General features: G+C 48.1%; 1 protein-coding gene across 1 annotated transcript; it reads left to right on the top strand.

Annotated features, from left to right (window-relative positions):
* LOC137809280 (uncharacterized) lies at window positions 1–699 on the top strand. The gene has a single exon (XM_068610411.1). It carries the CDS (start codon window positions 1–3, stop codon window positions 697–699), a length of 699 nt encoding a protein of 232 aa, XP_068466512.1.
* The last annotated feature ends 20,322 nt before the right edge of the window (window positions 700–21,021 follow it).

Genomic DNA, 21,021 nt, shown 5'->3' with positions numbered 1-21,021 from the left:
ATGGCGGAAGATCTTCCTTTGCTCGTATCAAGAGCTGTGAAGGCTTCACTCAAGAAGCTCCAAGAGGAGAACTCCGCGCTCAAGGAATCAAATCTTATGATAAGGGCTGAGGCGGAGAAGCTCACTTGCAACCTGCTGATGACTGAGATGGAACACTCAAGGCTGGAGGATGCATTGGACGCTGAGCTAAGGAACACACGCAAGGAGGCCTCCGATCTGCGCCAAAAACTGCACACCCAGCTTCAAGAGAAGATTGACCTGGAGAGTAAGTTGGTTCCATACAGGGTCAAGGTGGCAGATATGGAGGCTGCACGAAAAGCTGAAGCGTCCATGGTGGAGAAACTTGAGAAGAGATCAGCAGATAGGGAGATCCTCCTAGGGAAAGTCAAGAAGGAAAGGGACAAGGCTCTCGCTGAGCTCGCCAAAGCTCGTGAGGAGACCAAAAAGATTGCTGCAGAGCTAGCCCAGACTCGGGATGAGGGCAAAAAAGCTGCTGAAGAACTCGCTCGATCTCACAAGGAGAAAGAAAATCTGAAGAAGCAAACTCATGAGCTCGAGCAGAGCACTGCTCAAGTCCTCTCCGCCGGGTTCGACGCCGCTCTGGAGCAAGTAGCATGCCAATACCCTGAGCTCGACCTTTCCATGGTGTCGATCTGCAACGAAGTGGTGGATGGGAAGATTGTACCCTCTGAAGACTAACTGCCTCTCCCTATCGCCTCTTCTTCGAAACTTGTCGCTTATCTTTTGTTTGTAATAGCTACTTGAGTATAGACTTGAATTGACGCTGCTTAAACAATTTTCATTTCCTGAATATCTCGTCTTTCTTTTTACCTTGCATGCTTTTGCCTCTATTTGCTATGGGGTTAACTAACGTAACCGGTGAAACTTACTCAACTACATCAACTCAACAATACTCGGGCTTAACCCTTCACACACTGCTTTTAACTTGAGTAAACTGTTAACCTTATAATAACTTACCAAACTGTTAACTCAAAGTAAACTTGAGCAACTATTAACTCTTTAGCAATGACATTTAACACAACTTGTGAACTTAAGGCAACAAACCTTAGCATAAATCACTTACTAGGCAGCAGGTTTTAACTCAAACTAGTATTAAAATACAGTTTACCTTATCTGCCAAGCGAGGTGACCCCTTACTCCTGTCATCGCCTGGAACTCTTCTAATCGCCGTACAGCCCATTTGCTATCTCAACCCTCACGCCGTAGGGTTCTGGCGATGCGATCTTTCTTACTTTCATAACTTGATCATGGTTCCCTCATCTCTAGGTAGAGGCACCTTTCGGATCCTTCTCTACCTCCCTGAGTTTTAGAACAATAATCTGAACTCGTTCAAGACGAGAGGTAGGACTTCCTCTGTTCTTGCCTGCACTCGCTCAAAGGTGAGGAGGACTTCTTCTGTTCTTGCCTGCACTCGCTCAAAGGCAAGGAGGACTTCTTCTGTTCTTGCCTGCACTCGCTCAAAGGCGAGGAGGACTTCCTCTGTTCTTGCCTGCACTCGCTCAAAGGCGAGGAGGACTTCCTCTGTTCTTGCCTGCACTCGCTTAAAGGCGAGGAGGACTTCCTCTGTTGCCTCAAGACACACGAGAGCGTTGAGGTCTTTAATCATCACTGGTGCCTCCGATCGCCGAAAGACGATGAGGTCTTTTAAACTTTTTAACTATTGCCACCGATCGCCGAAAGACGATGGGAACTTTAAAACTTTTAACTGATGCCGCCAATCGCCGAAAAACGATGGGGACTTTAAAACTTTTAACTGATGCCGCCAATCGCCGAAAAACGATGGGGACTTTAAAACCTTTAACTGATGCCGCCTATCGCCGAAAAACGATGGGGACTTTAAAACTTTTAACTGATGCCGCCAATCGCCGAAAAACGATGGGGACTTTAAAACTTTTAACTAGAAAGCATGCAATCTTAGAAACTTTAAACTTGAAAACTCTTCTTTATTGGGTGGCCTCATTAAAAACCCTCCTTAGGGAAAAAAGAGTGCCCCCTTGAACTGTTTTAACAGAAAGCATGTAAATCTCTTCATGTTCGTCTTTACTTACAAGGCTTTAACTGTAATATAATTTGAGATGCGTGGCGTTCCAAGTGCGAGGAATCGCCCCTCCTTCTAACGTCTCTAAGCGGTAGGTGCCGTTCCCGAGCACCTCGGTTATTCTGAACGGTCTCGTCCACTTAGGTGATAACTTGTTCTCCATCTCGTATTGATGGGCCTTCGTCATCACCAGGTCGCCCTCTCTGAACTGCCTCGGCATTACCTTAGAGTTATACCTTCGCTCAATCCTCCTCTTTACTGCTTCGGCCTTCACTCTCGCCTCCTCCCTGACCTCATCCAGTAAATCCAGATTCATTCTTCTTTCTTCGTTCGAGTCTTCCGCCACAAAGTTCTGGAATCTCGGCGAGCTTTCCTGGATTTCGATTGGAATCATCGCATCACACCCATAAATCAGGCTAAACGGGGTCTCGTGGGTTCCTGACTGTTCAGTGGTATGGTACGCCCAAACTATGCGGGGTACCTCTTCAGCCCACGATCCCTTAGCTTTCTCTAGTCTTCTCTTTAAACCTCTCAGCAACACCCTATTGGCAGACTCCACTTGGCCATTCGTCTGTGGGTGCTCAACGGATGCAAACACCTGTTGTATTCCCACCTCTTTGCACAACTTTTTCAACAGGTGACTTGCAAACTGAGTCCCATTGTCCGACACCAGGCGTTTAGGCACACCAAACCGGCACACGAGGTTCTTCCATACAAAGCTTTCGATCTTATGTGCGGTGATCTGGGCTACTGGCTCCGCTTCGATCCACTTGGTGAAGTATTCAATCGCCACTACCAAGTACTTCATCTACCTGACCGCCAATGGGAAGGGTCCCAGAATGTCAATTCCCCAAGTATGAAACGGCCAAGGGCTGTAAATTGACTTCAGCTCTTCTGGAGGTGCCTTGTGCCAATCGGCGTGCTGTTGACATTGCTTGCAACATTGAGCATACTTCTTGCAGTCCTCCCTCATCGTTGGCTAGTAATAACCTGCACGGAGAACTCTTGCAGCCAGAGCTCGACCCCCGATGTGACTCCCACATATACCTTCATGGAGCTCGGCCATAATCCTTGTACATTTTTCTCCGTGCACACATACTAGGAGTGGGTGCATAAACCCAAACCTGTACAGCTCGCCGTCGATCAAGGTGAACTTGCTAGAGTTCTTCTTTATCTTCCTAGCCTCCGTCGGATCCAGCGGGAGAACGCCATCTGCCAAGCAGCGTTGGTATTGCGTTATCCATGTGTCTGGCCTATGCGTAGCGCAGACCTGCGCCACGTTCACCCTCTCCCCTCGACATGCTCTTATTCTTGGCGTTCTCAAGGTCTCCTGGGTTAAGGACCTGTGACTTCTCGCCCCTCTCCCCGTCGACTTACTAATCTGAAGAACCTGGTGATCTGCTACAAACGCCCTAGGCGTCTTCAGAGTTTCTTGAATAACGGTTCTCTGCCTACCCCCCTTGCCCGAGCTGGCGAGCTTGGCTAGCAGGTCAGCTCGGGCATTTTGCTCCCTGGGTACATGCACCACACCGAACGAGGCAAAGGAACCCTTCAACTCCTGCACATACTCCAGATAAGCCGCCATTTGTGGATCCTTGGCCTAGAACTCGCCTGTTACTTGTCCCGTGACCAACAACGAGTCACTCTTGGCCACCAACACCTTAGCTCCCATCTCCTTAGCCAACAAGATACCTGCAATCAACGCCTCATATTCTGCTTGATTGTTGCTAGCTTTAAAGGCAAACCTCAGGGACTGTTCTATCAGCACACCGTTGGGCCCTTCTAGAATGACTCCAGCACCGCTGCCCTGCTGGTTAGACGATCCGTCCACCGAAAGTACCCAACGAAAATCGTCCCCCTCAACTCGTGCTGCTTCTGACGAGAGCTCGACCACAAAATCAGCGAAAATCTGCCCCTTGATCGGTCCTCGGGGTTCGTATTTGATGTCGAACTCCGACAGCTCCACCGCCCACTTCACCATTCTCCCAACTACATCAGGCTTTTTTAAAACTTTCTGGATAGGCAAGTCAGTCATCACCAGCACCGTAAAGCTTTGAAAATAGTGGCGCAACCTCCTCGCCGAGAATACAACTGCCAGTGCAGCTTTCTCCAAGGCCTGATACCTTACTTCTGGGCCTTGTAACACCTTGCTAACGAAGTAGATAGGTTTCTGAGTCTGATCCTGGTCTTGGGCGAGCACCGCACTCACCGCCCTCTCAGTTACAGCAAAATACAACCTGAGAGGGGTTCCTACCAAAGGCTTGCACAAAACCGGCGGGCTCGCCAGGTACTCTTTAAGCTTTACGAAAGCTTCTTCGCATTCCTTCGACCAGGCAAACCTATTGTTTAGCCTTAAGCATTGGAAATACGGATGACCTTTCTCTCCACTAGCTGACACGAAACGAGATAGGGCGGCCATCCGACCTGTAAGCTGCTGCACCTCCTTTACGGTAGCCGGGCTTCTCATCGCCAAGATGGCAGCACACTTATCAGGATTTGCTTCAATTCCCCTTTCAGTCAAGAGGAAACCCAAGAACTTCCCTGCCTCTACGCTAAAAATGCACTTCTCGGGGTTTAGCTTTAATTTGTACTTGGCGATCGTGGTAAATAGCTCCTCCAGATCTGAGATGTGCTTGCTTTTTTCTAGCGAGGTCACGACCATATCATCTACGTACGCCTGCACATTCCTTCCCAGCATCGGTGCAAGTACCTTGTCCATCAACCTTTGGTACGTGGCCCCTGCATTTTTCAGCCCGAAGGGCATCACTTTGTAGCAGTAGCATGATCTCTCAGTCATGAAGGCGGTCTTCTCTTCATCCATAGGATGCATCTTGATCTGGTTGTACCCAGAGAAGGCATCGAGGAAGCTCAACAACCTGCACCCTGCTGCACTGTCGACCAGGGCGTCTATACTTGGCAAAGGGTATGAATCCTTTGGGCAAGCCTTGTTTATATCCGTGAAGTCGACGCACATGCACCACTTTCTGTTACTCTTCCTCACCAGCACGACATTGGCCAACCATTCAGGGTACTGGACTTCCCTAATATGACCCGCGGCGAGGAGCTTCTGCGTTTCGTCCCTAATCGCCTGTCTTCTCTCCTCATTAAACTTTCTTCTTCTCTGTCGCACTGGTCTGACCTGTGTGTCCATTGCTAGGTGGTGACACAAGAAATCGGGATCGATTCCTGGCATGTCTGAAGCAGACCATGCAAAAGCATCCAGATGCCTTTCTATCACCTTGGCGATCTGGTCTTGCATCTCAACTTCCAAAGATCTTCCCAACTTGAAGACCTTGCCCCCGATCTCCCTCTCAAGCCACTCCTCGACGGGTTTGGGCCTTGTTTCACTGGCGATCACCGCCCTGGCGATTCCCGACTCCCTAGCCTCTTCTGGGCGGTTTCTTGCTTCTTCCTCCCGACCGGCGTTCTCTCCCCCTGCTTCGGCGTCCACCATGACAACATCGCCCCCGGCGGTCACTTCCATCGCCGCGTCGACAACTCGCCTCTCTACTGTCCCAGGCTCCACACTGGGAGGTGGTGTCGTGGTGACGTAGCTAACCGACCTCTTGGTCTTGAGACTGTTTTCGTAACACTTCTTTGCCTCCTTCTGGTCGGACCTTATGGTGATCACCACCCCTTCCATCGACGGCAATTTAACCTTCATGTGCCTGGTTGAGGGCACAGCTCCTATTCTGTTGAAGGTCGGTCTTCCTAACAAAATGTTATACGCCAAGGGGGCATTCACGACGAGGTACTTGATCTTCTCCGTCCTCGAGGCCGCCTCGTCTGTGAACGTGGTTCTCAACTCAATGTACCCCCTGACCTCCACCTGGTCGCCAGCGAACCCATACAAAAATCCTCCGTAGGGCCTTAACTGATCAAGGGGTAATTGCAGCTTGGTGAAAGTCGGCCAGAACATGACATATGTCGAGCTTCCTTGATCCACCAGTACCCGGTGGACCTTCCTTCCCGCCGTGACTAGCGAGACAACTATGGGGTCGTTGTCATGAGGCACAATGTCCCCGAGATCCTCCTTTGTGAACGTAATGTCCACATCTGGCGAGTGATCTTCGAACACATCTACTGCCATCACAGACCTTGCATATTTCTTCCTCTGTGATGCAGTACATCCACCACCTGAGAAACCTCCAGCGATGGTGTGGATCTCGCCGTGAGTGGGCATCTCATGTTGTTGGCCCTCACTGGTCGCCGGCTGAGAGCTCGACGCTTGCCCCGTTCTCTTGTCCAGTAGGTAGTCATTCAAGAAGCCGCTCTTGACCAAATCGTCGAGTTGGTAACCCAGGGCCAAGCATGAATCAAGGGAGTGACCAAAACTTTGGTGGAATTCACACCATGCATTCGGTTTTGGTCCTAACACCTTGTCTGAGACTTTCTCAGGCGCCTTAAGCCTGGCAGCTATGTTGGGAATGGCGATCAGGTCTGCCAATCCCATGACGAACTTGTACCTCGGAGGGCGATTGAACTCCCTAGGGCGCCCTGGACCCCTTCCCTTGTTTTTCTTTGGATCGTAAGGATGGCGAGTCCTTTGATCCTTTTTGGCCGCCGCCGTCTCCAGCACCCTCTGCGGCTGAATTCTAGTTTGGGCCCGTGGCCTAGCAGGAGCCACGTTCCCTCTCTTTTCTGCAACCTCGCTCTCGTCAGCGATGTGGGCCACAGCGAGTCGCTGAACTTCAGCAAACGTGGCGGGGTGGCCCCTAATCAACGCCTCGCTGAAAGGTCCAGGCAGCACGCCCTTTTTAAAGGCGTATACCAACATCTCCTCGTCCTTAGCAGGCGAGCGGACCATCTGTGCTCCGAAACGATTCAGATAGTCCCTGAGGGACTCTCCCTGATACTTCCTTACGTCGAACAAGTCGTAAGACACCATAGGCGGCGCCTTGTTCACGATGTACTGGTCGACGAAAAGCTTTGAGAACTGCTGGAAGCTGGTTATGTGACTTGTAGGCAGGCTAAGGAACCATTCCAGCGCTATTCCCTGGAGTGTGCTCATAAACATTTTGCAATAAACTGTGTCTGAGCCTCCTGACAGCATCATCTGCGTGTGGAACGCAGTGAGATGTGCCTCAGGATCCTCCACGCCGGTGAAAGAAGCTTTCACGCTACCACGCTCGCAGGGATGACCGTGTCCGTGATCGCCTGAGCAAACGGCATCGGAAAGACGCGTGGCGGCGACGACGGTGTAACTTCTTCATCGGTTGCGCGTCCTCTCTGCTCGTGAAGAGCTTGACGCAATTCCTCAGTGACCTTGCTGAGTTCCTCGTTTCTGGCCTGAGAGGCGACCAGGTCTTCGTGCATCTTCGCTTGCTGGACGCACGACGCCTCCACATTCTCTTGCAACGCGCGCATGATCTCCATCATTTGCGCCATGGTCATGGCGCCTTCTTCAACGGTCGGCACAACGGGACTTGGATGCGTACTTCTCATCTTTCTCATGAAATACCAACAGATCAAACTCCAACGACCAGAACCTTCTCCAGCGGAACGATCGATCCAGCAATCAATCGGTTAAAACCTCCACAGAAACTCGCAATCTCAACACGAACCTCCTGCTTTTCCACTAAAATTCCCGATTCACCGATCGAAGATTCAAACGAACGGTAAAAACTTCGATTTACCAATTGAAACTCGCACAAACAGTGGAAAACTTCAAAAATGGTTGCACCAGCACACAACCACACAAGAACTGCAGAAACTTCAAGAAACTCTCGCTGTGGATGGGAAACACGTTTTACATGGCCCCACGGTGGGCGCCTAATGATCCTGCCAGTTGACCTGAGTGCAAGAGTCTTGCCACGTTAAAGGTTTCTCCTCTTGATCAGCCTCGCACCATGTTAGCCTTTGCTCCTCACGCCCTAATTCCTCGCAAGAACCTGAAGAAAACAAAGTGGCGCCGCTGCGGCCGATCGCGCTCCGACGCTCAAGTCAGTGATGGAAACACCAAAAACTCAGAGAGAATATCTCAACTCAAGGAACCGTGCGCAGTGAATCTCAGTGTACTAGAAAGTGTTCTGAAAGCGTACCTCAAAAGGCTGTTAAGTGTTCCTTATATACCTGAGCATTTTCTCTCTCCTGACGGTTACACCTCTGGACACGTGGCTCGCATCCAGCTGTACACGTGTCGCCATCTGGAGCTCCCTCCACTTGAGCGTCACCTCTACTCTTCAAGCCATTCGACTAAGTTACCCATACAAGGAGTAACTTGGTGCACAGCTTACCTTGGAGCGCGACCCCTTAAGTGGCAAGTACGGGGTGTCACCTTGTACACCTTCCCTGTGGTCTCGTCTGCCGCTATCACGATCTGCTTCACTTGCATACCATGCATGTTCTGGGAAACTGTTCCCTTGCCCCTACCTCTGGCTAGGGAGTGATCATCTGATAACCTCATCCTCCACTGCTGCGTGACAAGCATATCGCTAGTCCCCCGTACTTGTACCCCTTGGAAACCTTAAGCAAGCTTTCCTGATCTTTCGGCGATGTGCCCAACCACCCGATCTCCTAGTACTCGCATACGGCGACTATGACGCAACTCTAGTGATCGCCGATTACACACACTAGAAATCGAAGGACTCCCGATTACCGATCGGTACAAGAGCAGAGAAAAGGAAGGTTTTATCCTTTATATTGTTCTTTCAATGAGCCATGTGCTTTAGGATCAAGAAGCCTCTTTTAACTGTTGAGGGATTTTGGACAGATGCAGAGCATTGATTCAGCATCAATGTTGGTCTTTTTCTTCCAAAAACTTGATCATATGACTTAGTCCTTCACACTTCTTTAGAATTCCTGCACAAGCATGAGTTCAAGCAACAAGATTTGGTCCCTTCACAAATGTGGGTCCAATTGATTTCTTTTTCTCATTTGGAACCTCACATCCTTTAGGAATCCATTTCATGAAGCCCCTGGGAACAGAAAATTTTCTTAGTTTGCAGAATCTAACCGAATGGCCATTTTCATGCAATAAAAGCATGTAACAACCGGTTGTTTCGATTTAACAATCGGTTGTTTTACTGGCTTTCTTAAAAAAAAAATTGAAAACTTATCTTGTTGGTTCTGTGGATTGAAACCTAAACCATTCTTTCCAAAAACACAGCTTTGAGATGCCAAGACATTCTCAAAGTTAGATTTCCCTTTTGAAAGCTTGTCCAAAGTGTCAACATGATAATGAACCTTTTTCTCAAGATTTTCACAATTTTTGCAAATGAGAGTGTCACACTTGCAAGAAGAATTTTTGAAATGATTTTCCATATTTTTGAAATCATTTTTAGATTTTTCAATCTCATCTTCAAGTGATTTCACTCTCTTTTCCAGCCAGCTGTTAAGTTCTTTCAATCGGTTGTTTGACAGAACCAATCGATTAGCTTCATCATAAGTTTCTTGAAAAGCTTCAAGCAATTCACCATAATTTTGTTCATTTAAAGAAGCACATGAACTTACCTCTCTTGAGCTACAAGATTCATCATCTTCTTCAGCTATCAAGCAGATATTTGCTTTCTCATCTTCACTTGATGAAGAACTTGATGATGATACCTCATTTTCATCCCAAGCTATGTAGGCTCTCTTTGTCTTGCCTTTCTTTTCCTTGTAGCTAGGCTTTTTCTCCTTGCTCTTGTTTGGACAATCTGCCTTTATATGACCTTGTTCACCACAGCGAAAACAAGTATAGTTATTAGAAATAAAATCATTTGATTTCTTGTTTCCATACCTATCTTTGTTGTTGTTCTTGTTGCGGTTCCTCTTCAAGAATTTGCTGAACTTTCTTGACAACAAGTTAAGGTTTTCCTCATCACTAGATTCTTGTTTCCCTTTGTGCTTGCAAGCTTTTAAGGTTATGCTCCTTACGTGCTTGTCTTCGCTTTCTTGAACATTGAGTTGATTCATCTCTAACTCATGCTCCCTAAGCTTACCAAACAAAGAAGCCATACTCAAGGATGTTAGATCTTTAGATTCGGAAATAGCAGTTACCTTGGGTTGCCATGCTCTATCAAGACATTTCAAGATCTTGATGTTTAGCTCTTCCTTTTCAAAGGTCTTGTCAAGGCTCATGAGATGATTGATGATGTGCGTGAATCTTTTCTGCACCTCAGCAATTGTTTCACCTTTGAGCATTTTGAACATCTCATACTCTTGGATTAGAGTATGCTTCCTAGCTCTCTTTACCTCATTTGTACCTTCATGAGTTACTTCCAAGGTGTCCCACATTTCTTTTGATGATTTGCATTGAGAGACCCTGAAAAACTCATCAGAATTTAAAGCAGAGGTTATTATATTTTTGGCAATGCAATCGAATTTGGCCTTCTTGCTTTATGAATCAGTCCATTGAGACCAAGGCTTTTCAATGAAAGATCCATCTTTTTCAAACTTTGGGACAAAAGGACCATTTTCAATTGCATCACAAATTCCTTTGTCAAGTGATTCCATAAAGATTTTCATTCTTACTTTCCAAAATTGGTAGTTCAAACCACAAAACAGAGGTGGTCTGTTGATTGAAGCACCTTCCCCTAAAAGGTAGTCTATCAGCCATTTAAAAACAGTTTTAGGATCATTTTGAATAACTTTCAAGAACCAAGCTCTAATACCAATTGTTAGAATGGATGGCTTTAAACTAGAGGGGGGGTGAATGGTTTAAAGAGGGATTTCGAAAACTTTTAAGTCAAGAATGAAATTATCTCAAGAAACAATTGATAAGTAATCCAGTTTGCCAAAACAATAAGCAAAATCAACAGCACCAGAAAAACAATCGGTTGTTTCGCAGAAACAATCGGTTGTTTATACCAGTTTGCAAATATCAAAACTGAATTTAAAGAGTTAAGGATAGAGAGAATGCACACAGATGTTTATACTGGTTCACTCTAAACCCAGAGTTACATCAAGTCTTCTCAGAAACCACTGAGGAATTCCACTGAGCAATCAAACCTAGATCACTTACAACACAACCAAGAAAGTGACCTTGATCCCCTCAAGACACACACTTCTCTTGGCCAACACACCAACACTAAGAATGTTGACCTTGATCCCCTCAAGAACACACAGCACTTCTCAGCAAACACACAAAAGAAACTTGTTCAACAGATACAAGAATTACACTTGTTACAGAAGTAAATCTGAAATCAATACAAGCAGAAATCCTATCTCACACTCTTTGATCAATCTCAATCTTTAAGCAATCTCAACTCTTTGAAAATCAGAATCTTGTTGTTCTCAAAAGATTGTTATTTTTCAAATCTGTTTTTCTGAATTTATTCAAAGATGTTTGTTATCAAATATTAACAAACTTATTCATTGCATTTAAAGATTGGTCAAAGCATTAAAGACTGGAGAGTAAACAGTTAAAACATTTAAAGCTCAGTCAAAGCTAAAACAGTTTTTCTGTTATGGTACCAAAACAAACAATCGGTTGTTTCCTCGAATCAATCGGTTGTTTTAGTTTTAACAGCTCAACCATTTGAAAAACAGTTTTCAATCTTTTCTAAAAACATCTAAGTATAAAACAATCGGTTGTTTCGACAAAACAATCGGTTGTTTTTCACTTAGTTTGAAAAACATTTTTCTTTTAAAATGAAAATGCCTATGCTTTGGATTCAATCTAGAGTGGATTATGTTCCGTCCGGTTGACCGGGACGTCTTCGTGCGCGACCTCAACCGTCAGCTAGGGACTCCTTCCCACTGGTTACCTGTGGATTCCTGCAAAAAAGAGGACAAAGAGGCGCCCTAGCGGCCGTTTGCACTCCGACGCTCAAGTCAGCCAGCAAGAAACACCAAAACTGTTCACCTACGTCTCTGAGCACCGTGTATGGCACTCTAAAGGTGGTAAGAAGAACTGTGTATATGTGTGTGTGTTTTCTCCCTCAGGCAAAGATATTCCCTAGTCCCTTGTACGTAACCTTGAAGCACGAGCAAGCAACTAGAGAGTTCTGGTCAATTTGCCAAAAGTTCGAACCCTGTTTCCAACATTCTCCGCGCTATTTAAACTACCCAAGCATTTAAAGCGCCTTAACGCACCTTTAATTGCAAATGTAACGCACTCAATCAGCGTATCTGATTTAGGAAACGTAGCGCATTTAAGACGTTGAAACGCTCGGGAGCCATTATAGTACCTGAATGTTCGAAACAGAAACTGTATTGAATGACTTTAATTACCTGGCACCTGACTGGAGGTTGTTTCTATTCTGACATGGTTGTCGTACACGTGGAGGGCCTCACGACGCCATGACCCCATCTGGGGGCGTTTCTACGTGTGAGTCCTCCTGCTTGGGAGTGCTACTGCGCTAGGGGTGACTTTTTGGGTGCCAACTCATGCCCCCAATTATCTAGTCACTTACTTTGAGAGCGTATCTGCCTTCCTCTCGCACCCTGCACCCGGCTACCCTGGGCGTGACCTTCCTCTTGAGTCATATCTGTCCCAAAGGCGTCTCTGGGGCGGCAGGAGTACTTCACGAGTCAGGCTGCCCTACACTGGTGCTATTACTATGGCCTTGAAGCCACCTTTTCCTTCTCGTTATCACTGCCCCGGGTTATCGGGACCTGAGGCCTCCCCACGGCGTTGCTCCCTCCATGGTCTTTCCTACCCATGGGTATCGGGGAACCACACTGTGATCGCCTTGCTTTAGTACTGTTTGAGCGGGCGACGCCCTGATTGGGCGACGCCTTCACCTAGGCGACGCCTTGACTTGGCGACGCTTCCTCTTGGCGATGCTGGCACTCGGCGTCTCTCCAACTAGGCGACGCCTTGCGTTGACTTTGACTCTCCCGTCGTTGACTTTGACCTTGACTTAGTCAACGCCCGGATACAGGACGGTACAAATTACAAAACTCAAACTACCCCAGATCCTAACTAAGAGAGCTCAGCAACAGCAAGCACAGCCAAGCCTTCAACATCCTTCAAAGGGTTTGGATTCTTCAAAGCTTGAACACTACTTGGTTCAACACAACTGAAGCCTTATATTGGCTGTTTGTACGGCTTTGTGGGAGACCAGGTGGAGGTGCGTGGGCACTTAGAGTTGAGGACCACCTTCACAGATGGTGTTGCATCTCGCACGGAGAACATCAGGTACCTCGTTGTCAATGTCCCCTCTGCATATAACATACTATTGGGTAGACCTACGCTGACCAGGCTGAGGGCGGTGGCATCGACAAGGCACATGAAGATGAAGCTGCCTGACTTGGGAGGAAAGGTGACCATCAAGTCAGACCAGAAGGAGGCTAAGAGATGCTACGAAAATAGCCTCAAGACCAAGAGAGGGGTGTTCATGGTCACCACCAGGGCACCAAGTGAAGAAAGAATCGCCCCTGCAGAGATCGCCCAGGAGAGGCGACCCGAGCCAGCAGGAGAAGTCCTGGAGAGGGAGATTAAAGGTAAGATGTTCAAGCTTGGCAAATCACTAGGCCAAGCAGGACAGGACCAGATCACCGAGGTTATAGCACGGCATCTGGATGCCTTCACATGGTCTGCTTTGGACATGCTAGAAAAAGACCCAGACTTCCTATGCTACCGCCTCATCATGGACCCCAAGGTCAGGCCTGTTCGCCAGAGAAGAAGGAAGTTCAATGAAGAGAGGCGGCAGGTCATAAAGGAGGAGACGAAGAAGCTGCTGAGCGTCGGCCACATAAGGAAGATTTAGTACCGTGAGTGGTTGGTGATCTTGCCGGTTGACTTAGCGCAAGAGCGTTGCCTCGTCACAGCCTTCCTCACCAGCTTGTCACCACGTGCCCTCCAAGTCCACACAGCAGATAGCCTCTCTGAGAACCTGAAAAACACACAGTGGCGCCTCTGCGGCCGGTGGCGCTCCGACGCTCAAGTCAGTGACAAGAACACCCAAGAAAACTAAGAGAAAATATGCTTTGTAGGACCGTACTAAAGGCACACAACCCTAGCAGAATGAGCCGTATGAAAAACGTACCTCTGCAAATTCTGTTAAGGTTACCTTTATAGCTAGGTTTCTTCTTTCTCCAGGCCGTTATGCTTTTGGACGCGTGGCTCGCATCCAGCCCTGCACGTGTCGTCATCTGGGCTGGGATAGCAGGTAGCGCCCAGCCCTACACGTGTCGTCATCTGAGCTAGGACAACTTGAGCGTCATTTCTCTATTGCTCCCAACCCTACACGCGTCATCATCTAGGTTGGAGTAACTGGTGACATCCAACCCTACACGTGTCGTCATCTGGATTGGGGCAACTTGAACGTTATTTCTGTGTAGTAACCAGCCGCACAGCTAAGTCCTCAACTCAAGGAGTAACCCAGCACGCCATGCGCTGTGAAACACCACCTGACGAGGCGAGTATCAGATGCAACAAAGTGCATCATCTATGTGATATCGCTCGTCGCAAGTGGCACCCTCCTTATTGCTACGCCATGCATCGGGAAACCTTGTCACCAACGAATGTCCACTCTGGGAATCCTGTCGCTGATGAGCAAGGTGTTCCCCCCAACCCACTCAACCTTCATGCCCCATGCTGGTGCAACAATCGTCTTACTGGACTTACACGCTTGAAATTACCCTTCTGAGCCTTCAACAGCTTTAACTAAGTTTACTGGGAGATCCGGCGATGTGCTCCTTGTGGCGGCGTGTAAACCCCCCGATCTCCTAGCACTCATACGGCGACTGTGATGTAACTCTGGTGACCGCCGGTTACGCACACTAGAGATCGAAGAACGCCAATTCAGCGATCGGCGACAATGCCCACTTCTGAACCATTCATCTTTTCTAGCCTACGTGTTCCACTGAGCGCGCCCCACCCGAGAGCGTGCAAGACACGTCATCACACCCGATGACCTGGTCGGTACACAAGCCCCCCAGTCTCGAGCTGCGACTTGCTCAGCGAGGAGACTAAAGAATTTAAATCCGGCGGCTTACGTGGCTTTGCGCGTTGGCGCTAAAACTGTTCACTGACTTGACATTTCACCAACTCCTTCGATCGTTCGACACGTGGACCCATCAACGACCATTATTCCCTGTCGTTTACGCTTCCTGCAACGTTCGAAACCCTTAAACCCTTCGCGTTATTCACTGTTTCATTATCTTTCTTCATCTTCAAGCATTCTGAACGCTCTCTCTGCGAACTACGAAACCTACGTCTCCCTCAATCTTCAACTCCTTCCAACACTCATCCGATCATCAAAAGGTAACTCTTTTACTCCTTCCACTGATATTTGTTGCATTTTAAACGATTTGCATCATCCATTAACTGTCTGAAGCATACGCTGTGGGTTGCTTTTTTTTCTTTTCTTCGTAACTTAAGGGTTCGTTCCTGATAACGTCCAAACCCCAGTGAATTCTCACTCGTTCTATCTTCTTCGTCTTCAATCAAGTCATTCTCTCGCTATCCTCATCTCCTCCCTTTCCTTTCCTTTGCAGTTCCTGCGATGGCTCAAACAAAGTCCACCGCTAATCCTCCTTCCTCATCGCGAAACCCTCCTCCCAAAACTCGTAGGGTTACCACCGGGACGAACCCACCACCAACACGCATCCCCCCACGAGCCTCTGGTGCTCCTTCCACACAGGCTGAGAGGCCCGCTTCTTCTCGCACCAATCTTACCCAAGAAACTCCACCACAAACCGGGGGAGTCTCCCTTCCTTCGCAAGATTACAAAAAGCTCTATCCTTGGGCCTCCCCGATTCTACTGAAGGAAACTTCATCGATAAATACTGAGGTGGGGGTACATCGACTAAGGAAAGGGGACCAATCTGACCTTTCATTTCACAAGGAGCACGACAACAAAGTGACAGTGCTGCCTTGCCTCCCTGGAGAACCGATCTGTGTGGACGATAGGAGGAGCAACGGCGAGTTGTTCTGCTTCATCTACGTCACACTGTTCAAGAAAGTGAAACTTAAGTTTCCTTTCACTCGCTTCGAGAGGGAGCTGTTAACCGAGCTCAACATCGCCCCTGCCCAGCTCCATCCCAACGGCTGGGCATTCGTGAGGGCGTTCCAAATCCTTTGCGCGCACTTGGGGCTACCAGCTTCGGTGGATGTCTTCCTCTTTTTATTCGAGGCAAAGAATCCTGGAGATCGCCCCTGGGTCAGCCTGAATGGGATCGCTGGGAGGTCAATCCTCTCCATCTTCCAGCAATCCTACAAAGACTGGAAGGGGAAGTTCGTCAAGGTGTGCCAGAACGATCAAGACCCTTCGTTGCTTGACGGCTTTCCCTTGTATTGGGTGAACAAAGGGAACAAGGATCCCAAGGACAACTTCAAGAGACCATGGAGACCTGACAACATGGGGGAGTTGGCCAAAGACCTTTGTCTCTTCTGGAAGAGCGTGGCTTCGGCCAACATCACCCTTCCCAGTGCTCAGATAATCTCCTTTGAATTCCTTGAGGGCCAACTCGACATGTACATAGGTTAGCCCCTTCCCCAACACAAAGGCCCTCACTTCGAGTTAAAACTGACTTAGCATTTTCTCATTCCTACTTTGACGTTGTTGTTCTACTTCGCATATGGTTTCAAACTCCTTCACGCATTATTACCTGTCAATTCTTTGTGCTAGTTGATAACTGTTGGCCCCCTTTGCAGATACAATGCTGGGACAAGATAGGATGGCTGAGCTACGCGCCATAGCTAGGTCCCATAAGCTTGCGGCGGGCTCTCAAATGATCCCGAATTTTGTTCTGGAGATCGCCGCTGCCCAGGGCCAACCCCCACCAGCTGGTCCACCCGCTGCTGCCGCTCTTCCAACCCCCAACGCAAAAAACTACCTCTTAAGAAAGCCAAAAGGAAAGCCCCCAGGGTAGTATCTGACGAAGAGGCGGATGAAAGCACCGAGGACGGGCTAATCTGCAAAAGGCAAAGGGTGGCGGTGACTGAGCCGCCAACGATTGAGAGCGCCGCTCCAAACTTCATCGAGAACCCCCCCCAGCGCCTCCACACCATTCGAGTCCGCTGGGGATGTTCTCGTTTCAAACGCTTCAGTTGCTGAGGCCGCTCCTGAGCAACTTGCTGACACACAAGCCTCCTCACAAGCCGCCGAGAAGCTGCCTGCCTCACCACCACCCCTCGAAGCTCCCCTCGCCGTCCAACCTTGCGAGGGTGGTGGTGAACACCAACCTTCGCCTCCACCAGCAACCTCGGGCCTCCCAGCCACTCTTCAAGAAGCTTTGAAGTCCTTCACCGTGCACCTAAGTGCTATGGTTGATGATTGTCTTCCCCAAATCGTCGGTGAAGGGCTCAAAGACTCCTTGGAGAAGTTTGAGCTCGACAATCGGATCAACCAGGAGGTGGCGAGCACCGCGAAAGCTGAAGCCGAAAAGACCAAGTGCGATATGATGATGCAAGGCTTGGAGTTTTCGCGAGTTGAAAACGCCCTCAAGGACGAGCTCCAGAGCGTGCAGCAAGATAACAAAGAGCTGGGCAAGAAGCTTCATGACAAACTCCAAGACGTTGTCGAGCTGGAGAGCAAGATCGTCCCTCTGAGGGAGAAAATTGCCGCGCTGGAGGAGGCAAAGAAGACTGACGCTCAGAAGATGGTCAACCTAGAGAAAAGGTCAATCGAGAGAGAGACCCTTCTGGGAAAGGTTGAGCAAGATCGTGATAAGGCCTCCCAGGAACTCAGTGAAACTGCTGCTGAGCTAGCTCGAGTTCGCGAGGAGAACAACGGGCTCAAGAAGAAGGCCAACGAGCTCGAGCTTGAAGTCACCCAGGTTCGTGAAGAGAACAGTGGGTTCAAGACGAAGATCGACGAGCTTCAGCTTGAGGCTGCCCAGGTTCTAACTTCTGGCTTTTGCGTTGCTTTGGAGCAGTTTGCTTGCAAATATCCTGACCTCGATCTTTCAGAGTTCTCAGTGTACAATGAGGTGGTGGACGGCAAAATCGTGCCCCCGATTGACTTATCTCCTTGAAAACTCTTATGCTTTACCTTGGTCTGTAATAATTTTCATTTTGTTCGAACTGTTCGATGCTCGTGTGCACATATATACATATATATATATATGTATAATCTTCTAATTTTTCTGTTGTGCAATCAATTGGTTTAACTGGATGGTTCTTTCTTAACCTAACGTACTTTGCACCAACCGGTACTTAACCTTTCTCGACCCAATGTACTTTGCGCCAACCGGTACTTAACTTTCTGCAAACCATTTAGCACCTGGAACTTCTCTTGCCCGACCCGCCAAGGGCCAAAGGCGTCTCTACATCGTCGCTCAGAACTTCGCAGACGCGGCCTCCGCTGTGCGGTTCTCTTTCTGTTCTAATCTCAAACCATGGGCTTCTGGCGACGTCATCTTCCCTTTAACTGAAAGCGTCCCTTGCAGGACCACCTTCTAATTTCATTTTTGCTCACCTGGGAGGAGATCCGTCTTTCGAATCGCTCTTTGCCTCTATCTGCTGTGGGGTTAACTAACATAACTGGCGAAACTTACTCAACTGCATGAACTCAGCAATACTTGAACTTAACCCTTCACATACTGCTTTTAACTCGAGCAAATTGTTAACTTTATAACAAACTTAGCGAACTGTTAACTCAAAGTAAATTTGAGCAGCTATCAACTCTTCGGCGATGGCATTCAATAAAACTTGTGAACTTAAGGTAACAAACCTTAACATAAAATCACCTGCTAGGCAGCAGGTTTTAACTCAAACTAGTATTAAAACACAGTTTACCTGATCTGCCAAGTGAAGTGCCCCCTACTTTCGTCATCGCCTGGAACTCTTCTAATCTGGCACTCGCCGCACAACCCCTTCACTGTCTCAACCTTCACGCCATAGGGTTCAGGCGATGTTACCTTTCTTCTTTGCATAACTTGATCATTGTTCCCTCATTTGGGGGTAAAGGCGCCTTTCGGATCCTTCTCTACCTCCCTGAGTTTTAGAACAATGATCTGGATAGTGAGGTGTTCTCTTCGAACCTACCTCAGTTATCCTTTATCTTCTTCCACCCTTCACACCGCACCTGAGCTCGTTCAAGACGAGAAGGATTTTATCTATCTTCACACCGCCCGCAAGCGCGGAAGCTTTATTTGGTCTTACTGGGTCAATATTGATGTTTCACTTAAAGGGGAAAAGGGCGTTTTCCATCGACCTTCCCTTCCCACCGTTTAAGGTCACGAACACCCCTGACTTTTCAGTTTCATCTTGCATGAACTCACTCTGGGGTGAGAAGGACTTTCTCTGGTGCCTCAACTTGCCTAGGGTGTACATCTCCTCCCCCCTGGATGCACTGAGGACTTTTAATCTTGCCTCAATCTGCTTATGCAAAGAGGTCTTTCAATCTGTTCTTGCCTTCACTCGCTCAAAGGCGAGGAGGACTTCTTCTATTTCTCGCCTGCACTCGCTCAAGGGCGAGGAGGACTTCTTCTTTTGCCTCAAAATGCACGAGGGCGTTGAGGGCTTTTTACACTATTGGTGTCTCCGATCGCTGAAAGATGATGAGGTCTTTAAAACTTTTAACTGTTGTCACCGATCGCCGAAAAACGACGGGGACTTTAAAACCTTTAACTATGAAGCATGCAATATAACTTTACTGCTGCCTTAGATCACGTACAAGTGATAAGGTCTTTTTTCTAAAAACTTCAAAACAATAAGCATGCGAACTTAGAAGCTTTAAACTGTGAAAAACTCTTCTTTATTGGGTGGCCTCATTAAAAACCCTCCTTAGGGAAAAAGAGTGCCCCCTTGACATTGTTTTAACAGAAACTATTCAAATCTCTTCATGTTTGTCTTTACTTACAAGGCTTTAAATGTAATACAATTTGAGATGTGTGGCGTTCCAAGTGCGAGGAATCGCCCCTCCTTCTAACGTCTCCAAGCGGTAGGCGCCGTTCCCGAGCACCTCGGTTATTCTGAACGGTCCTGTCCACTTAGGCGATAACTTGTTCTGCATCTCGTACTGATGGGCCTTCCTCATGACCAGATCGCCACTTCTAAACTGCCTTGACATTACCTTAGAGTTATACCTTCGCTCAATCCTTCTCTTTACTGCTTCGGCCTTCACTCTCGCCTCCTCCCTGACCTCATCCAGCAAATCCAGATTCATTCTTCTTTCTTCGTTCGAGTCTTCCGCCACAAAGTTCTGAAATCTCGGCGAGCTTTCCTGGATTTCGACTGGAATCATCGCATCACATCCATAAACCAAACTAAATGAGGTCTCGTGGGTTCCTGACTACTCAGTGGTATGGTACGCCCAAACTATGCGGGGTACCTCTTCAGCCCACGATCCCTTAGCTTTCTCTAGTCTTCTCTTTAAACCTCTCAGCAACACCCGATTGGCAGACTCCACTTGGCCATTCGTCTGTGGGTGCTCGACGGATGCGAACACCTGTTGTATTCCCACCTCTTCGCACTGCTTTTTCAACAGGTGACTCGCAAACTGAGTCCCATTGTCTGACACCAGGCATTTAGGCACACCAAACCGGCACACTATGTTCTTCCATACAAAGCTCTCAACCTTGTGTGTGGTGATCTGGGCCACTGGCTCCGCTTCGATCCACTTGGTGAAGTATTCAATCGCCACTACCAAGTACTTCATCTGCCTGACCGCCAATGGGAAGGGTCCCAGAATGTCAATTCCCCAAGTATGAAACGGCCAGGGGCTGTAAATTGACTTCAGCTCTTCTGGGGGTGCCTTGTGCCAATCGGCGTGCTGCTGGCATTGCTTGCAACGCTGGGCGTATCTCTTGCAATCTTCTCTCATCGTGGGCCTGTAATAGCCTGCACGGATAGTCCTTGTCGCCAGCGATCGACCTCCAATATGGCTCCCGCAAATTCCCTCATGGAGCTCAGCCATAATCCTCGTGCACTTCTCTCCGTGTATACATACAAGAAGAGGGTGTGTAAATCCAAAACTGTACAGCTCGCCGTCAATAAGGGTAAACTTGCTGGAGCTCTTCTTTATTTTTCTGGCCTCAGTTGAGTCAACTGGAAGCACACCATCCGCTAAATAACGTTGGTAGGGCGTTATCCACGTGTCTGGTTCATGGACAGCGCAAACTTGCATCGATCTTGCCCCATCCGT

Source organism: Phaseolus vulgaris, chromosome 2 (assembly GCF_000499845.2).
Source record: "Phaseolus vulgaris cultivar G19833 chromosome 2, P. vulgaris v2.0, whole genome shotgun sequence".
NCBI classification, from domain to species: domain Eukaryota; kingdom Viridiplantae; phylum Streptophyta; class Magnoliopsida; order Fabales; family Fabaceae; genus Phaseolus; species Phaseolus vulgaris.
Note: the sequence above shows the minus strand (reverse complement) of the source record. Positions and strands in the feature narration are given on the sequence as shown.

What these genes read in the sequence shown, in the direction of transcription:
- LOC137809280 (XM_068610411.1), top strand. Translation starts at nt 1, where the DNA reads ATGGCGGAAGATCTTCCTTTGCTCGTATCAAGAGCTGTGAAGGCTTCA.